The following is a 27,862-nucleotide window of genomic DNA, read 5'->3' as shown; positions in this document are numbered from 1 at the left end:
CTACATAGATGTGAGCTGCAGATTTTCCAGAGAAACGGTTGCATATATTCAAACATTTTGCATCGTGTGTATTACTGTGAAGTGTTGGATTATCTGTTGTTTTAAGACAGCTTTTATTTTTTCGCACTGGATAGTAGAAGTTGTACAAGCTGAGGACACCTTTTTGTGTCAGGATGGGAGACAAAGGATTTGAATCGCTTCGTCTGATCTTCTGCTTTTCTTCCTTTATTGTAACGCTGCACCTCGTTCATGGAGACCTGAGTTATTCTATTTCAGAAGAGATTAAACGCGACTCTGTTATTGGAAATCTAGCCAAAGATCTCGGTCTTGATCTGAGGACCTTATCTTCCCGAAAGGCCCGTGTTGATTTTGAGGGGACTCGTAAACGGTACTGTGATATTAATCTGAGTACTGGAGAGTTGGTCACATCGGAAAGAATGGACAGAGAAAGCCTTTGTGGCAAGAAACCCTCGTGTGTTGTGAAAGTAGATCTAGTGTTAGAAAATCCTCTGGAGCTTCATCGACTAAGTCTTCATGTTCAAGATGTAAACGACAACTCGCCAAAATTCAAAAAACAATTGATTAAAATGGAAATAAGCGAGTCAGCTGAAAAGGGTAACCGCTTCTCTATCGAGGAGGCCCATGACGCAGATATAGGTCAAAATGCTGTTCAAAGGTACAGCCTACAAAAGAACGACAACTTTATTCTCGCTGTTGACAGCAACAAGGTTGAACTCGTGCTAGATAGCAAACTGGATCGAGAAAAGCAAAACGAGATTAATTTGCTTCTCACAGCTCTAGATGGTGGCTCTCCTCAGAGATCAGGTACTGTAGTCATACACGTCACTGTACTGGATGCTAATGATAACGCCCCAGTGTTTAGCCAGGCCGTTTATAAAGCCAGTCTGCCTGAGAACTCTCCTCCAGATACCATAGTGATTAATGTTAGTGCTACTGACGCAGATGAAGGACTGAATGGAGATGTGACTTATGATTTAAGCCATGTGTCTGATGACGATGTTAATGTATTTTCTATCGATCCTAAAACTGGAGAAATTAGAGTAACTGGAGCGATTGACTATGAAGAAATTTGTTCTTTTGAAATGAGAGTGGAATCTAAAGATGGTTTAGGACTTACCTCTTACGCAAAAGTTTTAATAGATGTTACTGATATGAATGATAATGCTCCAGTTATATATCTTAAATCGATGACTAACCCCATACCTGAGAACATGTCACCTGGTACAGAGGTGGGCATCGTTAACGTGCAGGACAGAGACTCTGAGAATAACGGACAGGTCCTCTGCTCCATTGAGCAAGGCGTCCCTTTTAAGTTGGTCCCTTCTATTAAAAACTATTATTCTCTGGTGACCACAGGACAACTGGACCGTGAACTAGTGTCTGATTACAACATTACAATCACTGCCACTGACGAGGGCTCTCCACCTCTGTCCTCCTCTAAAACTGTTCAGTTATTTGTAGCAGACATCAACGACAACCCACCTGCGTTTGAGGAACAGTCGTACAGCGCATATGTGACTGAAAATAACAAACCTGGCTCCACTTTATGTTCCGTTACTGCTCGAGACCCCGACTGGAGACAAAACGGTACAGTGATTTATTCTCTGTTACCCGGTGAGGTGAACGGTGCCCCGGTGTCCTCCTATCTATCTGTTAACGGAGACACGGGGGTGATCCACGCTGTGAGGTCGTTTGATTATGAACAGTTCAGGAGTTTTAAAGTCCACGTGATGGCCAGAGACAACGGTTCTCCTCCGCTCAGCAGCAACGTGACCGTCAGTGTCTTCATATCGGATGTGAATGACAACTCTCCTCAGATACTGTACCCCGCCCCGGAGGGCAACTCCTTCATGACCGAGCTGGTCCCCAAAGCTGCACTCGGAGGCTCTCTGGTGTCCAAAGTGATAGCGGTGGACGCGGACTCCGGACAGAACGCCTGGCTGTCCTATCATATAGTCAAATCCACTGATCCGGGACTTTTCACTATTGGTCTCCACAGCGGAGAGATCAGGACACAGCGGGACATTTCTGAGTCTGACAGCATGAAACAGAACCTTATTGTAGCAGTGAAAGATAACGGACAGCCCTCTCTCTCTGCCACCTGTTCCATGTATTTACTCATTTCTGATAACTTGGCTGAGGTGCCAGAACTGAAGGATATTTCTTACGATGAGAAGAACTCCAAACTGACCTCTTATCTGATCATCGCGCTGGTGTCTGTGTCCACCTTTTTTCTGACCTTCATTATCATCATCCTGGGTGTGAGGTTTTGTCGCAGGAGAAAGCCCAGACTGTTGTTTGATGGAGCAGTTGCCATCCCCAGCGCTTATCTCCCTCCTAATTACGCAGATGTTGACGGCACAAGAACTTTACGCAGCGCTTACAATTATGACGCCTACCTGACAACAGGTTCTAGAACCAGTGACTTTAAGTTTGTGACGTCTTACAATGACAACACACTGCCTGCTGACCAGACTCTGAGGAAAAGTCCTTCTGACTTTGCTGATGCGTTTGGAGCATCACATGATTCACTGGAGGTAGGCCTCATATATTGTTGTAGCTAAAATGTGACTTTGATTGTGACCTTCCATTAGTGTCCCCATGCACTTCAATTAAACCTGCATGTATTATATCAAATAAGCCAGGAGCAGTCGGATGCGTTTATTTTAAATGCAGTTTGTTTTTGGCATAACAATCAATATGTATGACGTGAAAAGGCTTTGCTTTCACACTTTTTTTCCAGTGCTTATTTATGATTTAATACCGTTTATTTACATTATCTGGATTGTATGCTTTTCACTTGAAGGGAAATAAGGCATTAATTTAGCCATTTGGTGTCATTGTGTCGAGTTCCAATGTATTTGTTTTTACCTTTACCTACCTGCGTGTAATTAGGACCTCTGTAGTCATTTAAATAACAGCGGTTATATTTTAGCTAAAGACATTATATTTTTCAACCAAATGTAGCCCCCGTCTTATCATGACCACCTCTTTTTCACCTGTATATAACAACTCCATCTTTACTTGATATCTGTGACCGCAATCGGTCCATTGTGTTTATCACTTTTTGGACCCTCCTTTTTTGTTATTTTCATCCCTTCAATGATTAAAGTAGCATTATTCAAAGTTGAAATTTGTATCTAGTTCTCTTTAGAAAAACAAGCTGACCAAACATGCCTGATTTAGCGACACATTTTAGACTCTGAGGAAAAGTCCTTCTGACTTTGCTGATGTATTTGGAGAGTCAGATGGATGTCCAGAGGTATGATTCTTTTTTTCTTTTTTACAGAGTACTGAAAATTCATTTTAACGTTTTTTTTCACGTATTGTTTGACAGTGGTGTTTTTTTATTGAAAAAAAATTCCTTTGTGATTGCAGATGAAAGAAATTTCGTTTTCGTTTTGGAAATTTTAGCTTTTGGATCTGAGGAAAAACATCTGTACAGTCTTACGTTTGAAGAAACATTGACTTCTATTATTTTTGTATCCAGCATTTATCGGATGATTTTTTTGTCTGTTCAGAAAAAAAAAAAAACGAGTGTTTCAGTAATGGCAATAGGGAATATACTATGTATTTTAAAGGTTTACAGTCAGTTGGTGTGTGGAGAAGTATCCCTCTGCTTTTAGAATACATGAAATACTACATTATATCTTAAATGTATGAACCGTTATTTTGGTGCAGAAACAACAGTAAAATAAATAAATAAATAATGATAATAAATTATAATGATAATAATGTATAGAAATTGAAAGTTGATGACTAGGGTGGTCTTGTGGTGGTCTTGAATAGTGTTTTTAAAAGTAACACGCTTCTTTTTGCATTTTGAACTCAGTTTGCTGGTTATGTAGATCTACCTCTTGAGTTTTCATGGCAGATATGGGAATGTTCTCTGTAAATCAAAATACTGTTGTACTATGCCAGCATTGTTTTTACTTTGATGATTTGGATGACTTCTACACACTGCTATTGTTTCACTACACAAAATTTGTTTAGCTGCTCATCTTTCATTTATAATAGCACTATGTGCTATCACCTATGTGATCCATGGCACATTTTCAGTATACCCTTGTGGATGTTATCCTTGTCCGGATGTTGTTGGAGAAATGGTTTAATACTGTCTACGACCAAGCCATGTAGTGCCAATGTGACATGCACCAATATTACACCCAAGAGTGGCAATATACTGTTATACAGGAATTCACTGTTTCATTAGAGGCGAGCATCATCTCATGCTTCAAGTTTTGTCTACAGAAGTATTAAAAAGGGCTGATACTAAATATTAAAATGTTTGTACTGATTTATGAATATCTAATGGCATTTTGAAGGCTGGTTGTCTGAAATAATATTTGATTAAAATTAATCACATCTAGGCTTATAACTATTAAGATGTCACATTTTAGCAATATCACTTAGCATATAAATGTTGCTGTTTTTTGATACAAATAACCTTGGTCTCAACTATAGACAGGTTTTAATCCTGTTTTCCACAGTTATAGTAAACCTGAAAGGAATTAGAAAGAGGAAAAAAAAAACTTGACTTAAACCATATACTGATTAACCAAAATATGACTTTAGACTTTAACAATGTCAAGTATGTAAGTCAGTAAAATCATGTTTACAATAAATGAAACAAAAGAAACATTACAAAATAAAATCATCACAGAAGCATAAACCATAGAGACAGAGACTGAAGCCATCAGTTTACATCGTTGATGAGCAAGCCAGCCAGCATATATCAGAAATCCAATCAAATCTACACGCCAGTCTCCTTACAGTATATGTTCTCCTCAATGGAGATGATACTGCTCAGGTCTCCCACCAGCTAATGATAGAAGGTTATGTTTTAAGATCTGATCATTCTTTATTTAGTATTCAGTGGTATCCCTTTTGAATTACTTTACAAAATCGAACCTTAAAGATTCCTTGGGTCATAAAGACCTGCTTCCTCCTACCCTGGATATATCCAAATGAGGCCCCTATACAGTGCAATAGTGCTTTCAAGACTGATTTCATGCCCCACCACTTTCTGACTAAGGAGCTAATACTTAATAAGAATTTAAAGTTATTTGATTCTTTCCTTATGTTATGTTATGTGTGCACAGCTTTGGAAGTACATCATGAGCATGGTAGCTCCCTAAGATGTATAAACATATTCACATCTCATTAAGGTTATTTTTTCCAGTTTAGCTCTCTGGTAAATATGTTGTATAAGGCCGTTATTATCTGTCATGTTATACTATTTGCTTTGTATAAGACTTTTTGATTTTAACCCCCAATGTGCAACTTTATCCTTTTACACCTCACACTCCACTCTAAGATTACTGCTTCTGTTCATGTCTCTAATACTTTTGTGCATTCACTTTCTCAGTGGTACCCTCGTCTATCAAATTGTTACTTGACTGAAGTAATATGTTTCTTTTTTAGCAAGGTATATAATTGTTTGGGCCAGCCAACAAGACGTTTGATTTGCAATTCGGCCGCCAACTGTCTGTTTGGTTGCGAAATGTGTTTATTTCTATAGTAAAACTCAAATTGCTTGTTCTTTTTGTGCATTGATTTGGACCGAAATATAGTGAAACTAACAAGAAAACAGTTCTAGTGTAAGCACTGTGTTGATCTTTTATGTGCAGACATGGAATTGAACTCAGGGTGTCGCTGTTTACTAGCAGAGGAAACACGCCTCGACTCCTTGCTTGTGCTTTGTTACTCTAGGTTTGATCATTCTTGTCAAATTGTAGCCTACCCTTGGATGTGCTTTGGTCAGCCGTACGCTTCAGATACACTGTTTGCAAGTACAGCCGATGTTTGATTATGTTATACTGGACCGCACAGATATTCGCACGGGGATAAATAACACCTTTCAACATTTTTGAGTTTTCCACTCTTGTCTCAGGATGGCACACAATGGATATTCAGCGGCCTGCCGGCTTTACAGCTTTGCTTTCTTTATTCAGCTGCTTCACATCGGTAACGGAGACGTGGTCTTTTCTATTCCAGAGGAAATGAAACCCGGATCTGTCATAGGAAATATAGCAAAGCACCTCGGCTTAAACGTGGGGAAATTATCTGCTCGAAAGGCCCGCATTGACAGCGAGCGGAACCGTGAACGGTACTGTGACATCAATCTTAACACTGGAGATTTGACTGTGGCTAAAATAATTGACAGAGAGGAGCTTTGCGGCGAAAAGGCATCTTGTATCCTTAAATTTGATTTAATCTTAGAGGCACCTCTGGAGTTGCACCGAATTTCACTACAAATACAGGATATCAACGACAATCCGCCTGTTTTTACCAAAGATGAAATCAAGATAGAAATTAATGAATTGGCTGTGAAAGGATCTCGCTTCCGTGTTTTGGAGGCACACGATATAGATATCGGGCAAAACGCTGTTCAAAGCTATGCATTGCAGGCGAACAATTATTTAGTGTTGGAAATTCAGTCAAATTCAGATGGTGGTAAATTTGCAGAGCTAGTGTTAAATAAGGAATTAGACCGCGAGGAACAGCATGAATTGAGATTATTGCTCAGTGCATTAGATGGAGGTAGTCCTCAAAGAACTGGCACTGCAACTGTCCATGTGACTGTCCTGGATGCTAATGATAACGCCCCAGTGTTTAGCCAGACAGTGTATAACGCCATTCTGCCTGAAAACTCTCCCCTGGGTACTGTAGTGGTTACAGTGGCTGCAACTGATGCAGATGAAGGTCTAAATGGCGAGGTGACTTATGAATTAAGTCGTATTTCGGAAACGGGTAGAAGAGTATTCGCTTTAAATCACAACACAGGAGAAATTAAAATAATAGGGCCTTTGGATTTCGAGAAAGAGTCAATATATGAAATGCGCGTAGACGCCAAAGATGGATATGGGCTCACCTCAAATTCCAAAGTCATAATTGAAATCTCAGATGTGAACGACAACCCACCTGAAATCAATTTAAAATCACTGACAAACCCCATACCTGAGAACGTGTCACCTGGTACAGAGGTGGGCATCGTTAACGTGCAGGATAGAGACTCTGAGAATAACGGACAGGTCCGCTGCTCCATTCAGCAAGGCGTCCCTTTTAAGTTGGTCCCTTCTATTAAAAACTATTATTCTCTGGTGACCACAGGACAACTGGACCGTGAACTAGTGTCTGATTACAACATTACAATCACTGCCACTGACGAGGGCTCTCCACCTCTGTCCTCCTCTAAAACTGTTCAGTTATCTGTAGCAGACATCAACGACAACCCACCTGTGTTTGAGGAACAGTCCTACAGCGCATATGTGACTGAAAATAACAAACCTGGCTCCACTTTATGTTCCGTTACTGCTCGAGACCCCGACTGGAGACAAAACGGTACAGTGATTTATTCTCTGTTACCCGGTGAGGTGAACGGTGCCCCGGTGTCCTCCTATCTATCCGTTAACGGAGACACGGGGGTGATCCACGCTGTGAGGTCGTTTGATTATGAACAGTTCAGGAGTTTTAAAGTCCACGTGATGGCCAGAGACAACGGTTCTCCTCCGCTCAGCAGCAATGTGACCGTCAATGTCTTCATATCGGATGTGAATGACAACTCTCCTCAGATACTGTACCCCGCCCCGGAGGGCAACTCCTTCATGACCGAGCTGGTCCCCAAAGCTGCACACGGAGGCTCTCTGGTGTCCAAAGTGATAGCGGTGGACGCGGACTCCGGACAGAACGCCTGGCTGTCCTATCATATAGTCAAATCCACTGATCCGGGACTTTTCACTATTGGTGTCCACAGCGGAGAGATCAGGACACAGCGGGACATTTCTGAGTCTGACAGCATGAAACAGAACCTTATTGTGGCAGTGAAAGATAACGGACAGCCCTCTCTCTCTGCCACCTGTTCCATGTATTTACTTATTTCTGATAACTTGGCTGAGGTGCCGGAACTGAAGGATATTTCTTATGATGAGAAGAACTCCAAACTGACCTCTTATCTGATCATCGCGCTGGTGTCTGTGTCCACCTTTTTTCTGACCTTCATTATTATCATCCTGGGTGTGAGGTTTTGTCGCAGGAGAAAGCCCAGACTGTTGTTTGATGGAGCAGTTGCCATCCCCAGCGCTTATCTCACTCCTAATTACGCAGATGTTGACGGCACAGGAACTTTACGCAGCGCTTACAATTATGACGCATACCTGACAACAGGTTCTAGAACCAGTGACTTTAAGTTTGTGACGTCTTACAATGACAACACACTGCCTGCTGACCAGACTCTGAGGAAAAGTCCATCAGACTTTGCTGAGGTGTTTGGTCCGCCAGATGAGTCTCCAGAGGTAGGCCTCATACTGTATATTGTTGTATCTAACATTTAACGTTGATTGTGACCTTCCATTAGTGTCGCCATGCACTTCAGGTAAACTTGCATGCATTGTATCAAATAAGCGACGAGCAGTTGGATGCCTTTTTTGTACGCAGTTTGTTTTTGGCATAACAATCCATATTTATGACGTGAGAAGGCTTTGCTTTCACACTTTTCTTACAGTGCTTTATTGTGATTTAATACCGCTTATTTACATTATCTGGATTGTATGTTTTTCAAATGAAGGGAAATAAGGCATTCATTTAGCCATTTGGTTTTAAAAGTAGTCTTTGTGTCAAGTTCTAATGTATTTGTTTTTGCATATATCAATGACTATATTTCAGCGTATAATTAAGACCCATTTACAGTGAGGAAAATAAGTATTTGAACACCCTACTATTTTGCAAGTTCTCCCACTTGGAAATCATGGAGGGGTCTGAAATTGTCATCGTAGGTGCATGTCCACTGTGAGAGACATAATCTAAAAAAAAAAATCCAGAAATCACAATATATGATTTTTAACTATTTATTTGTATGATACAGCTGCAAATAAGTATTTGAACACCTGTCTATCAGCTAGAATTCTGACCCTCAAAGACCTGTTAGTCTGCCTTTAAAATGTCCACCTCCACTCCATTTATTATCCTAAATTAGATGCACCTGTTTGAGGTTGTTAGCTGCATAAAGACACCTGTCCACCCCATACAATCAGTAAGAATCCAACTACTAACATGGCCAAGACCAAAGAGCTGTCCAAAGACACTAGAGACAAAATTGTACACCTCCACAAGGCTGGAAAGGGCTACAGGGAAATTGCCAAGCAGCTTGGTGAATAAAGGTCCACTGTTGGAGCAATCATTAGAAAATGGAAGAAGCTAAACATGACTGTCAATCTCCCTCGGACTGGGGCTCCATGCAAGATGTCACCTCGTGGGGTCTCAATGATCCTAAGAAAGGTGAGAAATCAGCCCAGAACTACACGGGAGGAGCTGGTCAATGACCTGAAAAGAGCTGGGACCACCGTTTCCAAGGTTACTGTTGGTAATACACTAAGACGTCATGGTTTGAAATCATGCATGGCACGGAAGGTCCCCTGCTTAAACCAGCACATGTCAAGGCCCGTCTTAAGTTAGCCAATGACCATTTGGATGATCCAGAGGAGTCATGGGAGAAAGTCATGTTGTCAGAGGAGACCAAAATAGAACTTTTTGGTCATAATTCCACTAACCGTGTTTGGAGGAAGAAGAATGATTAGTACCATCCCAAGAACGCCATCCCTACTGTGAAGCATGGGGGTGGTAGCATCATGCTTTGGGGGTGTTTTTCTGCACATTGGACAGGGTGACTGCACTGTATTAAGGAGAGGATGACCGGGGCCATGTATTGCGAGATTTTGGGGAACAACCTCCTTCCCTCAGTTAGAGCATTGAAGATGGGTCGAGGCTGGGTCTTCCAACATGACAATGACCCGAAGCACACAGCCAGGATAACCAAGGAGTGGCTCTGTAAGAAGCATATCAAGGTTCTGGCGTGGCCTAGCCAGTCTCCAGACCTAAACCCAATAGAGAATCTTTGGAGGGAGCTCAAACTCCGTGTTTCTCAGTGACAGCCCAGAAACCTGACTGATCTAGAGAAGATCTGTGTGGAGGAGTGGGCCAAAATCCCTCCTGCAGTGTGTGCAAACCTGGTGAAAAACTACAGGAAACGTTTGACCTCTGTACTTGCAATAAAGGCTACTGTACCAAATATTAACATTGATTTTCTCAGGTGTTCAAATACTTATTTGCAGCTGTATCATACAAATAAATAGTTAAAAAATCATATATTGTGATTTCTGAATTTTTTTTTTTTTTTTTTTTTATGTCTCTCACAGTGGACATGCACCTACGATGACAATTTCAGACCCCTCCATGATTTCTAAGTGGGAGAACTTGCAAAATAGCAGGGTGTTCAAATACTTATTTTCCTCACTGTAAATATCAGCGGTTACATGTTAGCTAAAGACATTGTATTTTTCAACCAAATGTAGCCCCGGTTTTATCATGACCACCTCTTTTTCACCTGCATATAACAAATCCATCTTTACTTGATATCTGTGACCTGCAATCTGTCCATTGCGTTTATCATTTGCTTTTGGAAACGCTACTATTTGTTCCTTTCATCCCATCAACTTTAAAGTAGCATTATTCAAAGTTTGAATTTGTATATGTAGTTCTTTTTAAAAATGCAAGCTGACCAAACATGCGTGCTTAAGCGACACATTTTATCACATTTCAAACAACTGTTGTAAATGTGATACTGATTGTAAGCTTTGATCATGTTTTAGATTTTCTTAATTGATGGAAAAACAAAATGCTTGTTCAATAAATATGAAGCTTACTGCGCGTTCTGTTACCCTAAGACATTGCCTAACTATCACACATGCCTATTGGAATTCTTAGTTACATGTATGTATTGTTAACCGACTGATGCACAGATAAAACAGCCTCCTATATATTGAATACATGCGAAAATAATATACAAATATTTTGCAGGCCTCACTAATTCAATTTGAAACACGTTTTTGCCATTGCCAGTTTATTCACGTTGTATTTCACCCACCACTTGAAATGTCACACCGTAATTAATATTCAATGATCAGTCCATATTATGTATGTATACTTTAAGAATAGAAATGTCAAATTAGAGAGAGCTTTGGTTCGACTCCTCGCCGTTCATACGCTGTCCATGGTTCTGAGTGGTGTTTTATCTTTATGCGCCTATACACCAAACCCAAAACATCGAAATAAACAATTTCACTTTGCGTCTGAACACTGAAATATGATACTGCAGTGTCGATCATGGCAGCAACTGTGGCATCTTATGCTGGGATAGTATTTATTTTATTTATTTTTTTGCAATATTCCAAATAAACTCACGGCGTCGCTGCTCACTTGCAGATATGAGGAGGTTCATATCTCCACCCACTGCAAAAGGAGTAATTCAAGCATTATAACCAGAGCTGCCATTGTTGTATGAGCGGCGGTCTTAATTTCACCATTACTTTTGAATTTTATCAGCAACAAGGGGAATTTGCGTGTCCATTTCTTCTTTCGGGAGAAACAATGGACCTCAAAGGACAATCGTTGTTGAGCTTTGTCTGCGGCTTTGCCGTCTTTGTCCACATCACCACTGCAGACCTCAGCTATTCTGTTCCGGAAGAGATGAGACCCGGATCCATTGTTGGAAATATTGCTAAGGACCTCGGCCTGGAAGTAGGGAAATTGTTCATTCGTAAAGCCCGTATCGATACTGAGGAAAGCCATGCGCACTACTGCGATGTTGATCTAAAAACGGGAAATGTTATCATCAGGGAAAGGATTGACAGAGAGGAGCTGTGTGGGGAGAAGGTTTCATGTATGCTTAAATTTGAATTAGTCCTTGAGAGCCCGTTGGAGTTGCACCGTATTTCACTGCTCATACAGGATGTAAACGACAATTCACCCGTTTTCCCAAAGGATACAATTAAACTGGAAATAAGAGAATCGGCTATCAAAGGAGCCCGATATCGTGTTAACGAAGCACATGACGCTGACATTGGACAAAATACGGTTAGACAATACAGTTTACAAAAGAATGAACACTTCGTTTTATCTGTTCGAGACGATGCAGATGGGTCTAAAAACGTCGAGTTGGTCTTAGACAAAGAGTTAGACCGTGAAAAAGAACACGATTTAAATTTCGTGATGATTGCCATTGATGGTGGCAATCCACAAAGATCAGGAACTGCTAACATACACGTTACTGTTTTGGACGCTAATGATAACGCCCCAGTGTTTGAGCAAGCCTATTACAAAGCCAGTCTACCTGAAAACTCTGCTCTTGATACTGTAGTCGTCAGTGTAAGTGCTACTGATGCAGACGAGGGAGTTAATGGGGAGGTGACATATGAGTTTAGCCGCATATCAGAAAGGGCTAAAAAGGTTTTCTCACTGAACAGTAAAACTGGAGAAATAAAAGTCATAGGACAGGTTGATTTCGAGAGTAATTCTAAATATGAAATGCGCATCGATGCCAAAGATGGTTATGGACTTTCATCGGATTCCAAAGTAATGATTGAAATCACTGATGTAAATGACAACGCTCCAGTTATCTATATGAAATCCCTGATGAACCCAATAGCAGAGAACGTGTCACCTGGTACAGAGGTGGGCATCGTTAACGTGCAGGACAAAGACTCTGAGAATGACGGACAGGTCCGCTGCTCCCTTCAGCAAGGCGTCCCTTTTAAGTTGGTTCCTTCTATTAAAAACTATTATTCTCTGGTGACCACAGGACAACTGGACCGTGAACTAGTGTCTGATTACAACATTACAATCACTGCCACTGACGAGGGCTCTCCACCTCTGTCCTCCTCTAAAACTGTTCAGTTATCTGTAGCAGACATCAACGACAACCCACCTGTGTTTGAGGAACAGACCTACAGCGCATATGTGACTGAAAATAACAAACCTGGCTCCACTTTATGTTCCGTTACTGCTCGAGACCCCGACTGGAGACAAAACGGTACAGTGATTTATTCTCTGTTACCCGGTGAGGTGAACGGTGCCCCGGTGTCCTCCTATCTATCTGTTAACGGAGACACGGGGGGTGATCCACGCTGTGAGGTCGTTTGATTATGAACAGTTCAGGAGTTTTAAAGTCCACGTGATGGCCAGAGACAACGGTTCTCCTCCGCTCAGCAGCAACGTGACCGTCAGTGTCTTCATATCGGATGTGAATGACAACTCTCCTCAGATACTGTACCCCGCCCCGGAGGGCAACTCCTTCATGACCGAGCTGGTCCCCAAAGCTGCACACGGAGGCTCTCTCGTGTCCAAAGTGATAGCGGTGGACGCGGACTCCGGACAGAACGCCTGGCTGTCCTATCATATAGTCAAATCCACTGATCCGGGACTTTTCACTATTGGTCTCCACAGCGGAGAGATCAGGACACAGCGGGACATTTCTGAGTCTGACAGCATGAAACAGAACCTTATTGTAGCAGTGAAAGATAACGGACAGCCCTCTCTCTCTGCCACCTGTTCCATGTATTTACTTATTTCTGATAACTTGGCTGAGGTGCCGGAACTGAAGGATATTTCTTACGATGAGAAGAACTCCAAACTGACCTCTTATCTGATCATCGCGCTGGTGTCTGTGTCCACCTTTTTTCTGACCTTCATTATCATCATCCTGGGTGTGAGGTTTTGTCGCAGGAGAAAGCCCAGACTGTTGTTTGATGGAGCAGTTGCCATCCCCAGCGCTTATCTCCCTCCTAATTACGCAGATGTTGACGGCACAGGAACTTTACGCAGCGCTTACAATTATGACGCCTACCTGACAACAGGTTCTAGAACCAGTGACTTTAAGTTTGTGACGTCTTACAATGACAACACACTGCCTGCTGACCAGACTCTGAGGAAAAGTCCCTCAGATTTTGCTGACCCGTTTGAAGATTTAGAGCCTTCTGTAGAGGTAGGAACCTTTCAAAGTGCTTCACTGCTCACAATGCGTTTTTGACTGGTTTATTGAGTTTTTATCGTCTGTCTGCCAGCGTGTGTTTCTACCTCAAAATGATTTTGTTGTTGTTGAAGCATATTTCGTTTGCATCATGGAAATTGTTTTTCCGTTTTCTTAGTAAATTACGTCAGAAAAAGATTATATATTTGTGGCTGTTGTCCTTCAGAACCATGGCATTACACTTGGTGTCTGTGGAAAGTGTTTCTTTGTCCTTTGCCACGCTCTCAGAAAGCTAAACTTTGAATGTGATTAATTGATGAAATAGTTGTAATATGTAATTCAGTTTGTTTGTTTTATAAAGTTGCTTTTCGTGGATTATGTTAAGTGGGACTAATTCGCTATTTAGAATAAGACAGTCATTCGCCACCAGGAAGTTACTTCAACCTGATCTTTGCCAGCAGAAAACCTGGGCCTTGTGAAAAAAAAGGATAGTTACAAGAATATTATAACAGCAAAATGTAGTTATGAGTGAAGTTGTGACAGAATAATAATTTTTGAAATCAAGCCTTTTGCGCAGGGTCATCTGAGTCTTTCACAGTGTTGTTAAGTATGTGTCACTGTCACTTATCCGCAGGTTAGGGAAATGATAGGTTAATTTCTGACTCAGCCGAGGTGAAGTTGGCTAACAGGTTAGCTAGGTGTAAGAATAATTCCTTGTTCACTTTTTTTTATACTATTATAAACCCACATTCGTACGGTTTAAGAACACTGGCCAAGACAAAACAGCGTTTAATATATTTGTGCAATCAGCCCTGCCAATTCTTAAGGGATCTGTCCGTGGTGCTGAAAACACTACTCAAGCTCTTGCGCACAGCCTCAGCTGGATGTGTCTTTTTCTCCTTAGACATGTTGTTTGAATTTCAATAACGTAATAATAATAATAATAATAATAATAATTTAATACATATTTAATGAACACACTGCTTTTTTGTAATGTACGTATTTCTCGACCTCATAGTCTTATTACGGAGCGAGCAACAACAGCTTTATTTTACAATTTGTTACAGTGTTGTACTGGACGTTTAGCTGGTCCTTTCTTTCGGAGGATCAAACTGTAGTATTTATCTATAGCCTACTTCCATAAAAACCTTTAAAAAGGTCAAGCAAAGGTAACATTTAAAACCAAATCCCCATGAGCTCAGCTATAGGGGAAACAAAACCTACATCTTTAAACCTGAGACATTTACAATGATCCCTTGTGTCTTTTAAGCAAATTATAAATTTACCACACATGGTCATTTCATTTGAACGTGAGTGAATGTTATCTTGAGGAATATTTTATAACATACTAGTGTGAAGATAAAAAGTGACTCATGGTGTCGCTGTTGACTGGCAGATAACATACATTCACCACTCCACCCACTACTACATAGATGTGAGCTGCAGATTTTCCAGAGAAACGGTTGCATAGTTTCAAACATACTGCATCGTGTGTATTGCTGTGAAGTTTTGGATTATTTGGTGATTTCGGACAGCTTTTATTTTTCCGCACTGGATAGTAGAAGTTGTACAAGCTGAGAACGCCTTTTTGTGTCAGGATGGGAGACAAAGTATTTGAATCGCTTCGTCTGATCTTCTGCTTTTCTTCCTTTATTGTAACGCTGCACCTCGTTCATGGAGACCTGAGTTATTCTATTCCAGAAGAGATGAAACGCGACTCTGTTATTGGAAATCTAGCCAAAGATCTCGGTCTTGATCTGAGGACCTTATCTTCCCGAAAGGCCCGTGTTGATTTTGAGGGGACTCGTAAACGGTACTGTGATATTAATCTGAGTACTGGAGAGTTGGTCACATCGGAGAGAATGGACAGAGAAAGCCTTTGTAGCAAGAAACCCTCGTGTGTTGTGAAAGTAGATCTAGTGTTAGAAAATCCTCTGGAGCTTCATCGACTAAGTCTTCATGTTCAAGATATAAACGACAACTCGCCAAAATTCAGACAGAATTTGATTGAAATGGAAATAAGCGAGTCAGCCGACAAAGGTAACCGCTTCTCTATTGAGGAGGCCCATGACGCAGATATAGGTCAAAATGCTGTTCAAAGGTACAGCCTACAAAAGAACGACAACTTTATTCTCGCTGTTGACAGCAACAAGGTTGAACTCGTACTAGATAACAAACTGGATCGAGAAAAGCAAAACGAGATTAATTTGCTTCTCACAGCTCTAGATGGTGGCTCTCCTCAGAGATCAGGTACTGTAGTCATACACGTCACTGTACTGGATGCTAATGATAACGCCCCAGTGTTTAGCCAGGCCGTTTATAAAGCCAGTCTGCCTGAGAACTCTCCTCCAGATACCATAGTGATTAATGTTAGTGCTACTGACGCAGATGAAGGAGTGAATGGAGATGTTACTTATGATTTAAGCCATGTGTCTGATGACGATGTTAATGTATTTTCTATCGATCCTAAAACTGGAGAAATTAGAGTAACTGGAGTGATTGACTTTGAAGAAAGGAGTTCTTTTGAAATGAGAGTGCAAACCAAAGACGGGTTAGGGCTAACCTCGTATGCCAAAGTAATAATAGATGTTACTGATATGAATGATAATGCTCCAGTTATATATCTGAAATCGCTGACTAACCCCATACCTGAGAACGTGTCACCTGGTACAGAGGTGGGCATCGTTAACGTGCAGGATAGAGACTCTGAGAATAACGGACAGGTCCGCTGCTCCCTTCAGCAAGGCGTCCCTTTTAAGTTGGTTCCTTCTATTAAAAACTATTATTCTCTGGTGACCACAGGACAACTGGACCGTGAACTAGTGTCTGATTACAACATTACAATCAATGCCACTGACGAGGGCTCTCCACCTCTGTCCTCCTCTAAAACTGTTCAGTTATCTGTAGCAGACATCAACGACAACCCACCTGTGTTTGAGGAACAGTCGTACAGCGCTTATGTGACTGAAAATAACAAACCTGGCTCCACTTTATGTTCCGTTACTGCTCGAGACCCCGACTGGAGACAAAACGGTACAGTGATTTATTCTCTGTTACCCGGTGAGGTGAACGGTACCCCGGTGTCCTCCTATCTATCCGTTAACGGAGACACGGGGGTGATCCACGCTGTGAGGTCGTTTGATTATGAACAGTTCAGGAGTTTTAAAGTCCACGTGATGGCCAGAGACAACGGTTCTCCTCCGCTCAGCAGCAACGTGACCGTCAGTGTCTTCATATCGGATGTGAATGACAACTCTCCTCAGATACTGTACCCCGCCCCGGAGGGCAACTCCTTCATGACCGAGCTGGTCCCCAAAGCTGCACACGGAGGCTCTCTGGTGTCCAAAGTGATAGCGGTGGACGCGGACTCCGGACAGAACGCCTGGCTGTCCTATCATATAGTCAAATCCACTGATCCGGGACTTTTCACTATTGGTGTCCACAGCGGAGAGATCAGGACACAGCGGGACATTTCTGAGTCTGACAGCATGAAACAGAACCTTATTGTGGCAGTGAAAGATAACGGACAGCCCTCTCTCTCTGCCACCTGTTCCATGTATTTACTTATTTCTGATAACTTGGCTGAGGTGCCGGAACTGAAGGATATTTCTTACGATGAGAAGAACTCCAAACTGACCTCTTATCTGATCATCGCGCTGGTGTCTGTGTCCACCTTTTTTCTGACCTTCATTATCATCATCCTGGGTGTGAGGTTTTGTCGCAGGAGAAAGCCCAGACTGTTGTTTGATGGAGCAGTTGCCATCCCCAGCGCTTATCTCCCTCCTAATTACGCAGATGTTGACGGCACAGGAACTTTACGCAGCGCTTACAATTATGACGCCTACCTGACAACAGGTTCTAGAACCAGTGACTTTAAGTTTGTGACGTCTTACAATGACAACACACTGCCTGCTGACCAGACTCTGAGGAAAAGTCCATCAGACTTTGCTGATGCGTTTGAAGATTCTTTGGAGCCTCTAGAGGTAGGCTCATGTGCATGTTATGACACGAAGACAAATCCCTCCTTTGTGTGGAGTTTTTGCACCCAGACAATGTTAAATCAGTTTTCGTTAGAATACTTGAACACCACTAAATATTCTTTAGTTAGTAGTTACTTAATGGGGTGGGGTAAGCCTAACTTGCATTTTTCATACTTTCAAAATGTAATTATTTATACTTCCAAAAAACAACACACAACACATTTGTTTTTCTGTAAAAATGCTTGTTTGGTTGAAGTATACTACATTGTTTTTGCATTATCCGAAGAATTCACCTTACAATTACATCCAAACATTTACAATTACACATCTATGATATTACCCGTGTCTAATCATTGACATGCTTAATTGACTTTTCAAAATTATACATGAACGTTACACTGCTTCCTATATTTCTTAGCCCAAGGTTACCCTTTAATGTGAATCGGTCCATTAGAATAGTTTCACATTGAAGCCAGCCGTTGTGGTATTGTAACTGGTACGCATAATTTATCAAAACGATGTGCAGTCAGCGCCGATAACTATTTTTGGAGACCAGTAGTTGGCGTGAAAACTGCATTCTTCCATTAACTATATAGTGGTGGGGAAATTGATCAAGAAGCAGTTATAAATGAATAAGGATTTGCAAACAAAACCAGTATAGATTTTTAAAGATCCGTTATATTCCTCGGCTCCCTATTGATCATAGCCGAATGTTGAACACAATTTCTCTTAAAGAACAGGTGGAATACTAGTGCTTTTATCATGTGTATCACACTCAAAAATAACACCACAGTTTTGATTTTGCAGTTTGGTACGTCTCTGAGACTCATGATAAACATGGGCTGAAACCAGCCCAAACCTTCCAGATCCCCAGTCGCATCACTGCTGTGCAATTAAATCATCTTACGGAGGTAAACACATCATCTAAAACATCATCTTACGGAGGTAAACACGTGCAATTAAATCATCTTACGGAGGTAAACACATCATCTAAAACATCATCTTACGGAGGTAAACACGTGCAATTAAATCATCTTACGGAGGTAAACACATCATCTAAAACATCATCTTACGGAGGTAAACACGTGCAATTAAATCATCTTACGGAGGTAAACACGTGCTGGCATTTACAACTGAAAACTCCCCTCTACGTTGTTACTGATCATTTATTTATGTTTGGATCTGACTGCAAGCTGGACTTAGCTGTTTTTATGTTTCTCATCATAATACTCAAATATTCAAATCTTTTTGTAATGCAGATGATTTGCTCACAGTGTCGCTGTCCACCAGCTTTACTTAATAGTACTATGTTACCCGACACGCCTGTGCATTTCTAAATCAGGATAGATTGTCTGTTGGTGAAAGCAGCAAAATTGCACCATTTATAATCGGACTGCATTTTTTGTCTGAAGAGGATTCGGTTGGCTGTTGTGGATGTGGCACTGGTCTTGCAGGAAAATGGGAAGCAAAGCATTTTCCGTGCTTGGCCTGGTCATCTCTTTGGGAGTATTTATCCTAGCGCTGCAAACCGTCACCGGAGATGTGTCCTATTCTTTTCCAGAGGAGATGAAACGCGGCTCAGTTATTGGAAATATAGCGAAAGATGTTGGACTTGAGGTGGGCAAACTGACTGCCCGAAAGGCTCGTATTGATGCAGACGGAAACAGCAAACTGTATTGTGACATTAATCTCAGTACTGGAGATATTATCGTTGCCGACAGGATTGACAGAGAGGGTCTTTGTGGCAAAAAGGCATCTTGCGTTTTAAAACAGGAGCTTGTTTTAGAGAACCCTTTAGAGCTGCACCGCATTAGTGTTCATGTTCAAGATATCAACGATAATTCGCCACAGTTTAAAAAGAATACAATAAAATTTGAAATTGGGGAATCGGCGATTAAAGGAAGTCGCTACCGTCTAGATGAGGCCCACGATGCAGATGTCGGACAAAACGCCATCCAGGGCTATAGTATCGAGAGAAATGAAAACTTCAGATTGAATGTTATTGCAAAAAGCGGAGGAGGAAAATACAGTGAGTTAGTTTTAGAGAAAGAGCTGGATAGAGAACAACAGCAAGAGCTAATGGTTGTGCTTGTGGCAACAGACGGAGGCTCCCCTCAGAGATCAGGTACTGCAGTTATTCACGTTACTGTACTGGATGCTAATGATAACGCTCCAGTGTTCAGCCAGGCTGTTTATAAAACCAGTATTGCCGAAAACTCTCCTTTAGAATCTGTTGTGGTCACAGTGAGTGCTACTGATGCAGACGAGGGAATCAATGGAGAGGTGACATATGAATTTGATCACATTTCAGATGAGAGTAATAACTTGTTTTCTATTGATCAGGCAACTGGTGAAGTGAAAGTAAGTGGATCAATAGATTATGAGGAGTTGTCCGCCTATGAAATACAAATTGCAGCCAAAGATGGTCTTGGATTAGTGTCATCTTCTACATTAATAATTGATATCACAGATGTCAATGACAATGCGCCTGTTACGTTCATTAAGTCACTGACAAATCCCATGCCAGAAGATACCCTACCTGGTACAGAGGTGGGCATCGTTAACGTGCAGGATAGAGACTCTGAGAATAACGGACAGGTCCGCTGCTCCATTCAGCAAGGCGTCCCTTTTAAGTTGGTCCCTTCTATTAAAAACTATTATTCTCTGGTGACCACAGGACAACTGGACCGTGAACTAGTGTCTGATTACAACGTTACAATCACTGCCACTGACGAGGGCTCTCCACCTCTGTCCTCCTCTAAAACTGTTCAGTTATCTGTAGCAGACATAAACGACAACCCACCTGTGTTTGAGGAACAGACCTACAGCGCATATGTGACTGAAAATAACAAACCTGGCTCCACTTTATGTTCCGTTACTGCTCGAGACCCCGACTGGAGACAAAACGGTACAGTGATTTATTCTCTGTTACCCGGTGAGGTGAACGGTGCCCCGGTGTCCTCCTATCTATCTGTTAACGGAGACACGGGGGTGATCCACGCTGTGAGGTCGTTTGATTATGAACAGTTCAGGAGTTTTAAAGTCCACGTGATGGCCAGAGACAACGGTTCTCCTCCGCTCAGCAGCAACGTGACCGTCAGTGTCTTCGTATCGGATGTGAATGACAACTCTCCTCAGATACTGTACCCCGCCCCGAGGCAACTCCTTCATGACCGAGCTGGTCCCCAAAGCTGCACACGGAGGCTCTCTGGTGTCCAAAGTGATAGCGGTGGACGCGGACTCCGGACAGAACGCCTGGCTGTCCTATCATATAGTCAAATCCACTGATCCGGGACTTTTCACTATTGGTGTCCACAGCGGAGAGATCAGGACACGGCGGGACATTTCTGAGTCTGAGAGCATGAAACAGAACCTTATTGTAGCAGTGAAAGATAACGGACAGCCCTCTCTCTCTGCCACCTGTTCCATGTATTTACTTATTTCTGATAACTTGGCTGAGGTGCCAGAATTGAAGGATATTTCTTATGATGAGAAGAACTCCAAACTGACCTCTTATCTGATCATCGCGCTGGTGTCTGTGTCCACCTTTTTTCTGACCTTCATTATCATCATCCTGGGTGTGAGGTTTTGTCGCAGGAGAAAGCCCAGACTGTTGTTTGATGGAGCAGTTGCCATCCCCAGCGCTTATCTCCCTCCTAATTACGCAGATGTTGACGGCACAGGAACTTTACGCAGCGCTTACAATTATGACGCCTACCTGACAACAGGTTCTAGAACCAGTGACTTTAAGTTTGTGACGTCTTACAATGACAACACACTGCCTGCTGACCAGACTCTGAGGAAAAGTCCTTCTGACTTTGCGGATGCGTTTGAAGATTTAGATCCGTCTGTAGAGGTAGGAACCGTTCAAACTGCTTCACTGCTCACAATGCGTTTTTGACTGGTTTATTACGTTTTTAACGTCTGTCTGCCATCATGTGTGTATACCTCCGAAAATGATTGTTTGGCTGTTGTAGCATATATCTTTTGCATCATGGAAGTTTGTTCCCCCTTTGCGTGAGAAAAATATTACATATTTGTGGCTGTTGTCCTTCAAAACCATGGCATTTCACTTTGTGTCTGTGGGAAGTGTTTCTCCGTCCTTTGCCACACTCTCAGAAAGCTAAACTTTGAATGTGATTCATTGATGAAATAGTTGTAAATGTAATTCAGGTTGTTGGCTTCAATCGATAGTTACTAATTCGCTATTTAGAATAACAATCATTCGCCACCAGGAAGTTAATATTTTACCAGCAAAAACCTGGGCCTAAAAAAAATCGATAGTTACAAGAATATTATACCAGCAAAAATGTAGTTATGAGTGAAGTTTTCACAGAATAATTATTTTTCAAATCAATCCTTTTGCGCAGGCTCTCCTGAGTCTTTCACATTTTACTTTACTTTTTACTTTTACTGTAAAATATTTTGTATTATGTGTCACTGTCACTTTTCAGCATGTTATGGAAATTATAGGTTCATTTCTGACTCAGCCGAGGGGAAGTTGGCTAACGGGTTAGCTAGGTGTAAGAATAATTCCTTGTTCACTTTTTTTATTCTATTACAAACCCACATTAGTACTATTTAAGAACACTGGCCAAGCGAAAACAGCGTTTAATATACAGTATGTGTGCAATCAGCCCTGCCAAATCTTAAGGGATCTGTCCGTGGTCCTGAAAACACTCCTCAAGCTTTCGCGCACTGCCTCAGCTTAATGTCTTTTTCTCCTTAGCCATGTTGTTTGAATTTCAATAAAGTAATAATAGTAATATTAATAATAATAATAATAATGATAATAAGTCAATAAATATGTAATGAATACACTGATTTTTTTTAATGTACCAGTGGCTTGCATAAGTTTACACATCCATGCTAAAGTTGACTAAAAAGAGGAATAAAAAACCATCTTTTGGAAATTGATCTTTTTGCCTTGATTAAAAAACAATGAAGAAAAATCCAACATTTAAGGACACCAATTTTCTTTGTGACTGAATAATGTATCGTAAATAAATAAATGTTCTTCCTTAAAATACAGTGGGCATAAGTATACACACCCTTATGTTAACTTCCCATAGAGGCATGCAGATTTTTATTTTTAAAGGCCAGTTATTTCATGGATCCAGGATACTATGCATCCTGATAAAGTTCCTTTGGCTTTTGGAATTAAAATAGCCCCACATAATCACATACCCTTCACCATACCTAGATTGGCATGGGGTACTTTCCATAAAATCATCTCTCAATGCAAATCAAACTAGCTATTAGGCTAACTGAAATAAAACCATGCCAATCTCTAGGTATGGTGAAGGGTATGTGATGATGTGGGTCTATTTTAATTCCAAAGGCCAAGGGAACTTCATCAGAATGCATAGTATCTTAGATTCATAAAATAACTGGCCTTTAAGAATAAAAATCTGCCTGCCCCTATGGGAAGTTAACATAGGGGTGTGTATACTTATGCCCCCTGTATTTTAAGGAAGAACATTTATTTGTTTACGATACATTATTCATTCACAAAGAAAATTGATATCCTTAAAGGTTGGATTTTTCCTAATCTTTTCAATTAAGGCTTTAAGATCAATTTCCAAGAGATGTATTTTATTCCTCTCTTTAGTCAACTTTAGCATGGATGTGTAAACTTATGCAAGCCACTGTACGTGATTTCTCGAGCTCATAATCTTATTATGGATTGAACAACAACAGCTTTATTTTACAATTTGTTACAGTGTTGTACTGCACGTTTAGCTGGCCCTTTCTTTCGGAGGGTCAAATTGTAGTATTTATCTATAGCCTACTTCCATAACAACTTTTAGAAAGGTCAAGCAAGGGTAACATGTATAACACCAAATCTCATTGAGCTCAGCTATAGGGGAAACAACACCTACATCTTCAAGCCTGTGACATTTACAATGATCGCTGGTGTCTTTTTAGCAAATTCTAGATTTACCACACATGGCCATTTCATTTGAACGTGAGTGAATGTTATCTTATTGTGGTTTGAGACGCAGTGAGGAATATTTTATAACATACTAATGTGTAGATAAAAAGTGACTCGTGGTGTCGCTGTTGACTGGCAGATAACACACATTCACTACTCCACCCACTACTACATAGATGTGAGCTGCAGATTTTCCAGAGAAACGGTTGCATAGTTTCAAACATACTGCATCGTGTGTATTGCTGTGAAGTTTTGGATTATTTGTTGTTTTTGGACAGCTTTTATTTTTCCGCACTGGATAGTAGAAGTTGTACAAGCTGAGGATGCATTATTGTGTCAGGATGGGAGACAAAGGATTTCCATGGCTTCGTCTGATCTTCTGCTTTTCTTCCTTTATTGTAACGCTGCACCTCGTTAATGGAGACCTGAGTTATTCTATTTCAGAAGAGATGAAACGCGACTCTGTTATTGGAAATCTAGCCAAAGATCTCGGTCTTGATCTGAGGACCTTATCTACCCGAAAGGCCCGTGTTGATTTTGAGGGGACTCGTAAACGGTACTGTGATATTAATCTGAGTACTGGAGAGTTGGTCACATCGGAGAGGATGGACAGAGAAAGCCTTTGTAGCAAGAAACCCTTGTGTGTTGTGAAAGTAGATCTAGTGTTAGAAAATCCTCTGGAGCTTCATCGACTAAGTCTTCATATTCAAGATATAAACGACAACTCGCCAAAATTCAGAGAAAATTTGATTGAAATGGAAATAAGCGAGTTAGCTGAAAAGGGTAACCGCTTCTCTATCGAGGAGGCCCATGACGCAGATATAGGTCAAAATGCTGTTCAAAGGTACAGCCTACAAAAGAACGACAACTTTATTCTCGCTGCTGACAGCAACAATGTTGAACTCGTACTAGATAACAAACTGGATCGAGAAAAGCAAAACGAGATTAATTTGCTTCTCACAGCTCTAGATGGTGGCTCTCCTCAGAGATCAGGTACTGTAGTCATACACGTCACTGTACTGGATGCTAATGATAACGCCCCAGTGTTTAGCCAGGCCGTTTATAAAGCCAGTCTGCCTGAGAACTCTCCTCCAGATACCATAGTGATTAATGTTAGTGCTACTGACGCAGATGAAGGAGTGAATGGAGATGTGACATATCAGTTTGGTCACGTATCTGATGACGATGCAAATTTATTTTCTATTGATCATAAAATTGGAGAAATTAGAGTAAATGGAGTGATTGACTTTGAAGAAAGGAGTTCTTTTGAAATAAGAGTGCAATCTAAAGATGGTTTAGGACTTACTTCTTACGCAAAAGTGTTAATAGATGTTACTGATATGAATGATAATGCTCCAGTTATATATCTTAAATCACTGAGTAACCCCATACCTGAGAACGTGTCACCTGGTACAGAGGTGGGCATCGTTAACGTGCAGGATAGAGACTCTGAGAATAACGGACAGGTCCGCTGCTCCATTCAGCAAGGCGTCCCTTTTAAGTTGGTCCCTTCTATTAAAAACTATTATTCTCTGGTGACCACAGGACAACTGGACCGTGAACTAGTGTCTGATTACAACGTTACAATCACTGCCACTGACGAGGGCTCTCCACCTCTGTCCTCCTCTAAAACTGTTCAGTTATCTGTAGCAGACATCAACGACAACCCACCTGTGTTTGAGGAACAGTCGTACAGCGCATATGTGACTGAAAATAACAAACCTGGCTCCACTTTATGTTCCGTTACTGCTCGAGACCCCGACTGGAGACAAAACGGTACAGTGATTTATTCTCTGTTACCCGGTGAGGTGAACGGTGCCCCGGTGTCCTCCTATCTATCTGTTAACGGAGACACGGGGGTGATCCACGCTGTGAGGTCGTTTGATTATGAACAGTTCAGGAGTTTTAAAGTCCACGTGATGGCCAGAGACAACGGTTCTCCTCCGCTCAGCAGCAACGTGACCGTCAGTGTCTTCATATCGGATGTGAATGACAACTCTCCTCAGATATTGTACCCCGCCCCGGAGGGCAACTCCTTCATGACCGAGCTGGTCCCCAAAGCTGCACACGGAGGCTCTCTGGTGTCCAAAGTGATAGCGGTGGACGCGGACTCCGGACAGAACGCTTGGCTGTCCTATCATATAGTCAAATCCACTGATCCGGGACTTTTCACTATTGGTGTCCACAGCGGAGAGATCAGGACACAGCGGGACATTTCTGAGTCTGACAGGATGAAACAGAACCTTATTGTGGCAGTGAAAGATAACGGACAGCCCTCTCTCTCTGCCACCTGTTCCATGTATTTACTTATTTCTGATAACTTGGCTGAGGTGCCGGAACTGAAGGATATTTCTTATGATGAGAAGAACTCCAAACTGACCTCTTATCTGATCATCGCGCTGGTGTCTGTGTCCACCTTTTTTCTGACCTTCATTATCATCATCCTGGGTGTGAGGTTTTGTCGCAGGAGAAAGCCCAGACTGTTGTTTGATGGAGCAGTTGCCATCCCCAGCGCTTATCTCCCTCCTAATTACGCAGATGTTGACGGCACAGGAACTTTACGCAGCGCTTACAATTATGACGCATACCTGACAACAGGTTCTAGAACCAGTGACTTTAAGTTTGTGACGTCTTACAATGACAACACACTGCCTGCTGACCAGACTCTGAGGAAAAGTCCATCAGACTTTGCTGAGGTGTTTGGTCCGCCAGATGAGTCTCCAGAGGTAGGCCTCATATATTGTTGTATCTAACATTTAACGTTGATTGTGACCTTCCATTAGTGTCGCCATGCACTTCAGGTAAACTTGCATGCATTGTATCAAATAAGCGACGAGCAGTCGGATGCCTTTTTTTTACGCAGTTTGTTTTTGGCATAACAATCCATATTTATGACGTGAAAAGGCTTTGCTTTCACACGTTTCTTCCAGTGCGTTATTGTGATTTAATACCGCTTATTTACATTATCTGGATTGTATGTTTTTCAAATGAAGGGAAATAAGGCATTCATTTAGCCATTTGGTGTTAAAAGTAGTCTTTGTGTCAAGTTCTAATGTATTTGTTTTTACATATATCAGTGACTATATTTCAGCGTGTAATTAAGACCCATTTAAATTTCAGCGGTTACATGTTAGCTAAAGACATTGTATTTTTCAACCAAATGTAGCCCCGGTTTTATCATGACCACCTCTTTTTCACCTGCATATAAAAAATCCATCTTTACTTGATATCTGTGACCTGCAATCGGTCCATTGCGTTTATCACTTGCTTTTGGAAACGCTACTATTTGTTCCTTTCATCCCATCAACGTTTAAAGTAGCATTATTCAAGTTTGAATTTGTATATGTAGTTCTTTTTAGAAATGCAAGCTGACCAAACATGCGTGCTTAAGCGACACATTTTATCACATTTCAAACAACTGTTGTAAATGTGATAATGATTGTAAGCTTTGATCATGTTTTAGATTTTCTTAATTGATGAAAAACAAAATGCTTGTTCAATAAATATGAAGCTTACTGCGCGTTCTGTTACCCTAAGACATTGCCTAACTATCACACATGCCTATTGGAATTCTTAGTTACATGTATGTATTGTTAACCGACTGATGCACAGATAAAACAACCTCTTATATATTGAATAAATGCGAAAATAATATACAAATATTTTGCAGGCCTCAATAATTCAATTTGAAACACGTTTTTGCCATTGTCAGTTTATTCACTTTGTATTTCACCCACCACTTGAAATGTCACACCGTAATTCTATTTTATGTTCAATGATCAGTCCATATTATTTATTTATACTTTAAGAACAGAATATTAAATTAGAGAGAGCTTTGGTTCGACTCCTCGCCGTTCATACGCTGTCCATGGTTCTGAGTGGTGTTTTATCTTTATGCGCCTATACACCAAACCCAAAACATCGAAATAAACAATTTCACTTTGCGTCTGAACACTGAAATATGATACTGCAGTGTCGATCATGGCAGCAACTGTGGCATCTTATGCTGGGCTAGTAGTTTTTTCTTTTTTGCAATATTCCAAAAAAACTCACGGCGTCGCTGCTCACTTGCATATATGAGGAGGTTCATATCTCCACCCACTGCAAAAGGAGTAATTCAAGCAT

The 27,862-nt window shown here is 41.2% G+C and overlaps 5 protein-coding genes and 1 pseudogene across 7 annotated transcripts in view; all 6 read left to right on the top strand.

Moving 5' to 3' along the window:
• The window catches only part of LOC114562568 (protocadherin gamma-A11), a 262,197-nt gene that overhangs the window by 13,200 nt on the left and 221,135 nt on the right, over positions 1 to 27,862 (top strand). Inside the window, exon 1 of one of the 3 annotated variants that reach the window (XM_028589033.1) lies at positions 24,064 to 26,463. The exons of the other annotated variants lie outside the window; for them this stretch is intronic. Within the exon in view, the coding sequence (XP_028444834.1) occupies positions 24,079 to 26,463 (2,385 nt within the window). The 5' untranslated portion in view covers positions 24,064 to 24,078. Of the gene's footprint in view, positions 1 to 24,063; positions 26,464 to 27,862 lie in introns of those variants that run through there. 3 annotated transcript variants of the gene reach the window in all.
• Positions 56 to 5,159, top strand: LOC114563275 (protocadherin beta-16-like). The gene is made up of 2 exons (XM_028590122.1): positions 56 to 2,558; positions 5,124 to 5,159. Exons 1-2 carry the CDS (start codon positions 174 to 176, stop codon positions 5,157 to 5,159), a joined length of 2,421 nt encoding a protein of 806 aa, XP_028445923.1. The 5' UTR covers positions 56 to 173.
• LOC114563274 (protocadherin beta-16-like) lies at positions 5,770 to 8,354 on the top strand. Its single transcript, XM_028590121.1, has one exon. It carries the CDS (start codon positions 5,916 to 5,918, stop codon positions 8,352 to 8,354), a length of 2,439 nt encoding a protein of 812 aa, XP_028445922.1. The 5' UTR covers positions 5,770 to 5,915.
• On the top strand, positions 11,442 to 13,882 carry LOC114563273 (protocadherin beta-15-like; annotated as a pseudogene).
• LOC114563272 (protocadherin beta-16-like) lies at positions 15,421 to 18,648 on the top strand. The gene is made up of 2 exons (XM_028590120.1): positions 15,421 to 17,805; positions 18,610 to 18,648. Exons 1-2 carry the CDS (start codon positions 15,421 to 15,423, stop codon positions 18,646 to 18,648), a joined length of 2,424 nt encoding a protein of 807 aa, XP_028445921.1.
• Positions 19,261 to 21,703, top strand: LOC114563271 (protocadherin gamma-A4-like). Its single transcript, XM_028590118.1, has 2 exons — positions 19,261 to 20,810; positions 20,941 to 21,703. The coding sequence occupies exons 1-2, from the start codon at positions 19,261 to 19,263 to the stop codon at positions 21,701 to 21,703; spliced, it is 2,313 nt and encodes a 770-aa protein (XP_028445919.1).

Source organism: Perca flavescens, chromosome 10 (assembly GCF_004354835.1).
Source record: "Perca flavescens isolate YP-PL-M2 chromosome 10, PFLA_1.0, whole genome shotgun sequence".
NCBI classification, from domain to species: Eukaryota; Metazoa; Chordata; class Actinopteri; order Perciformes; family Percidae; genus Perca; species Perca flavescens.
This window is presented reverse-complemented; position numbering and strand designations above follow the sequence as displayed.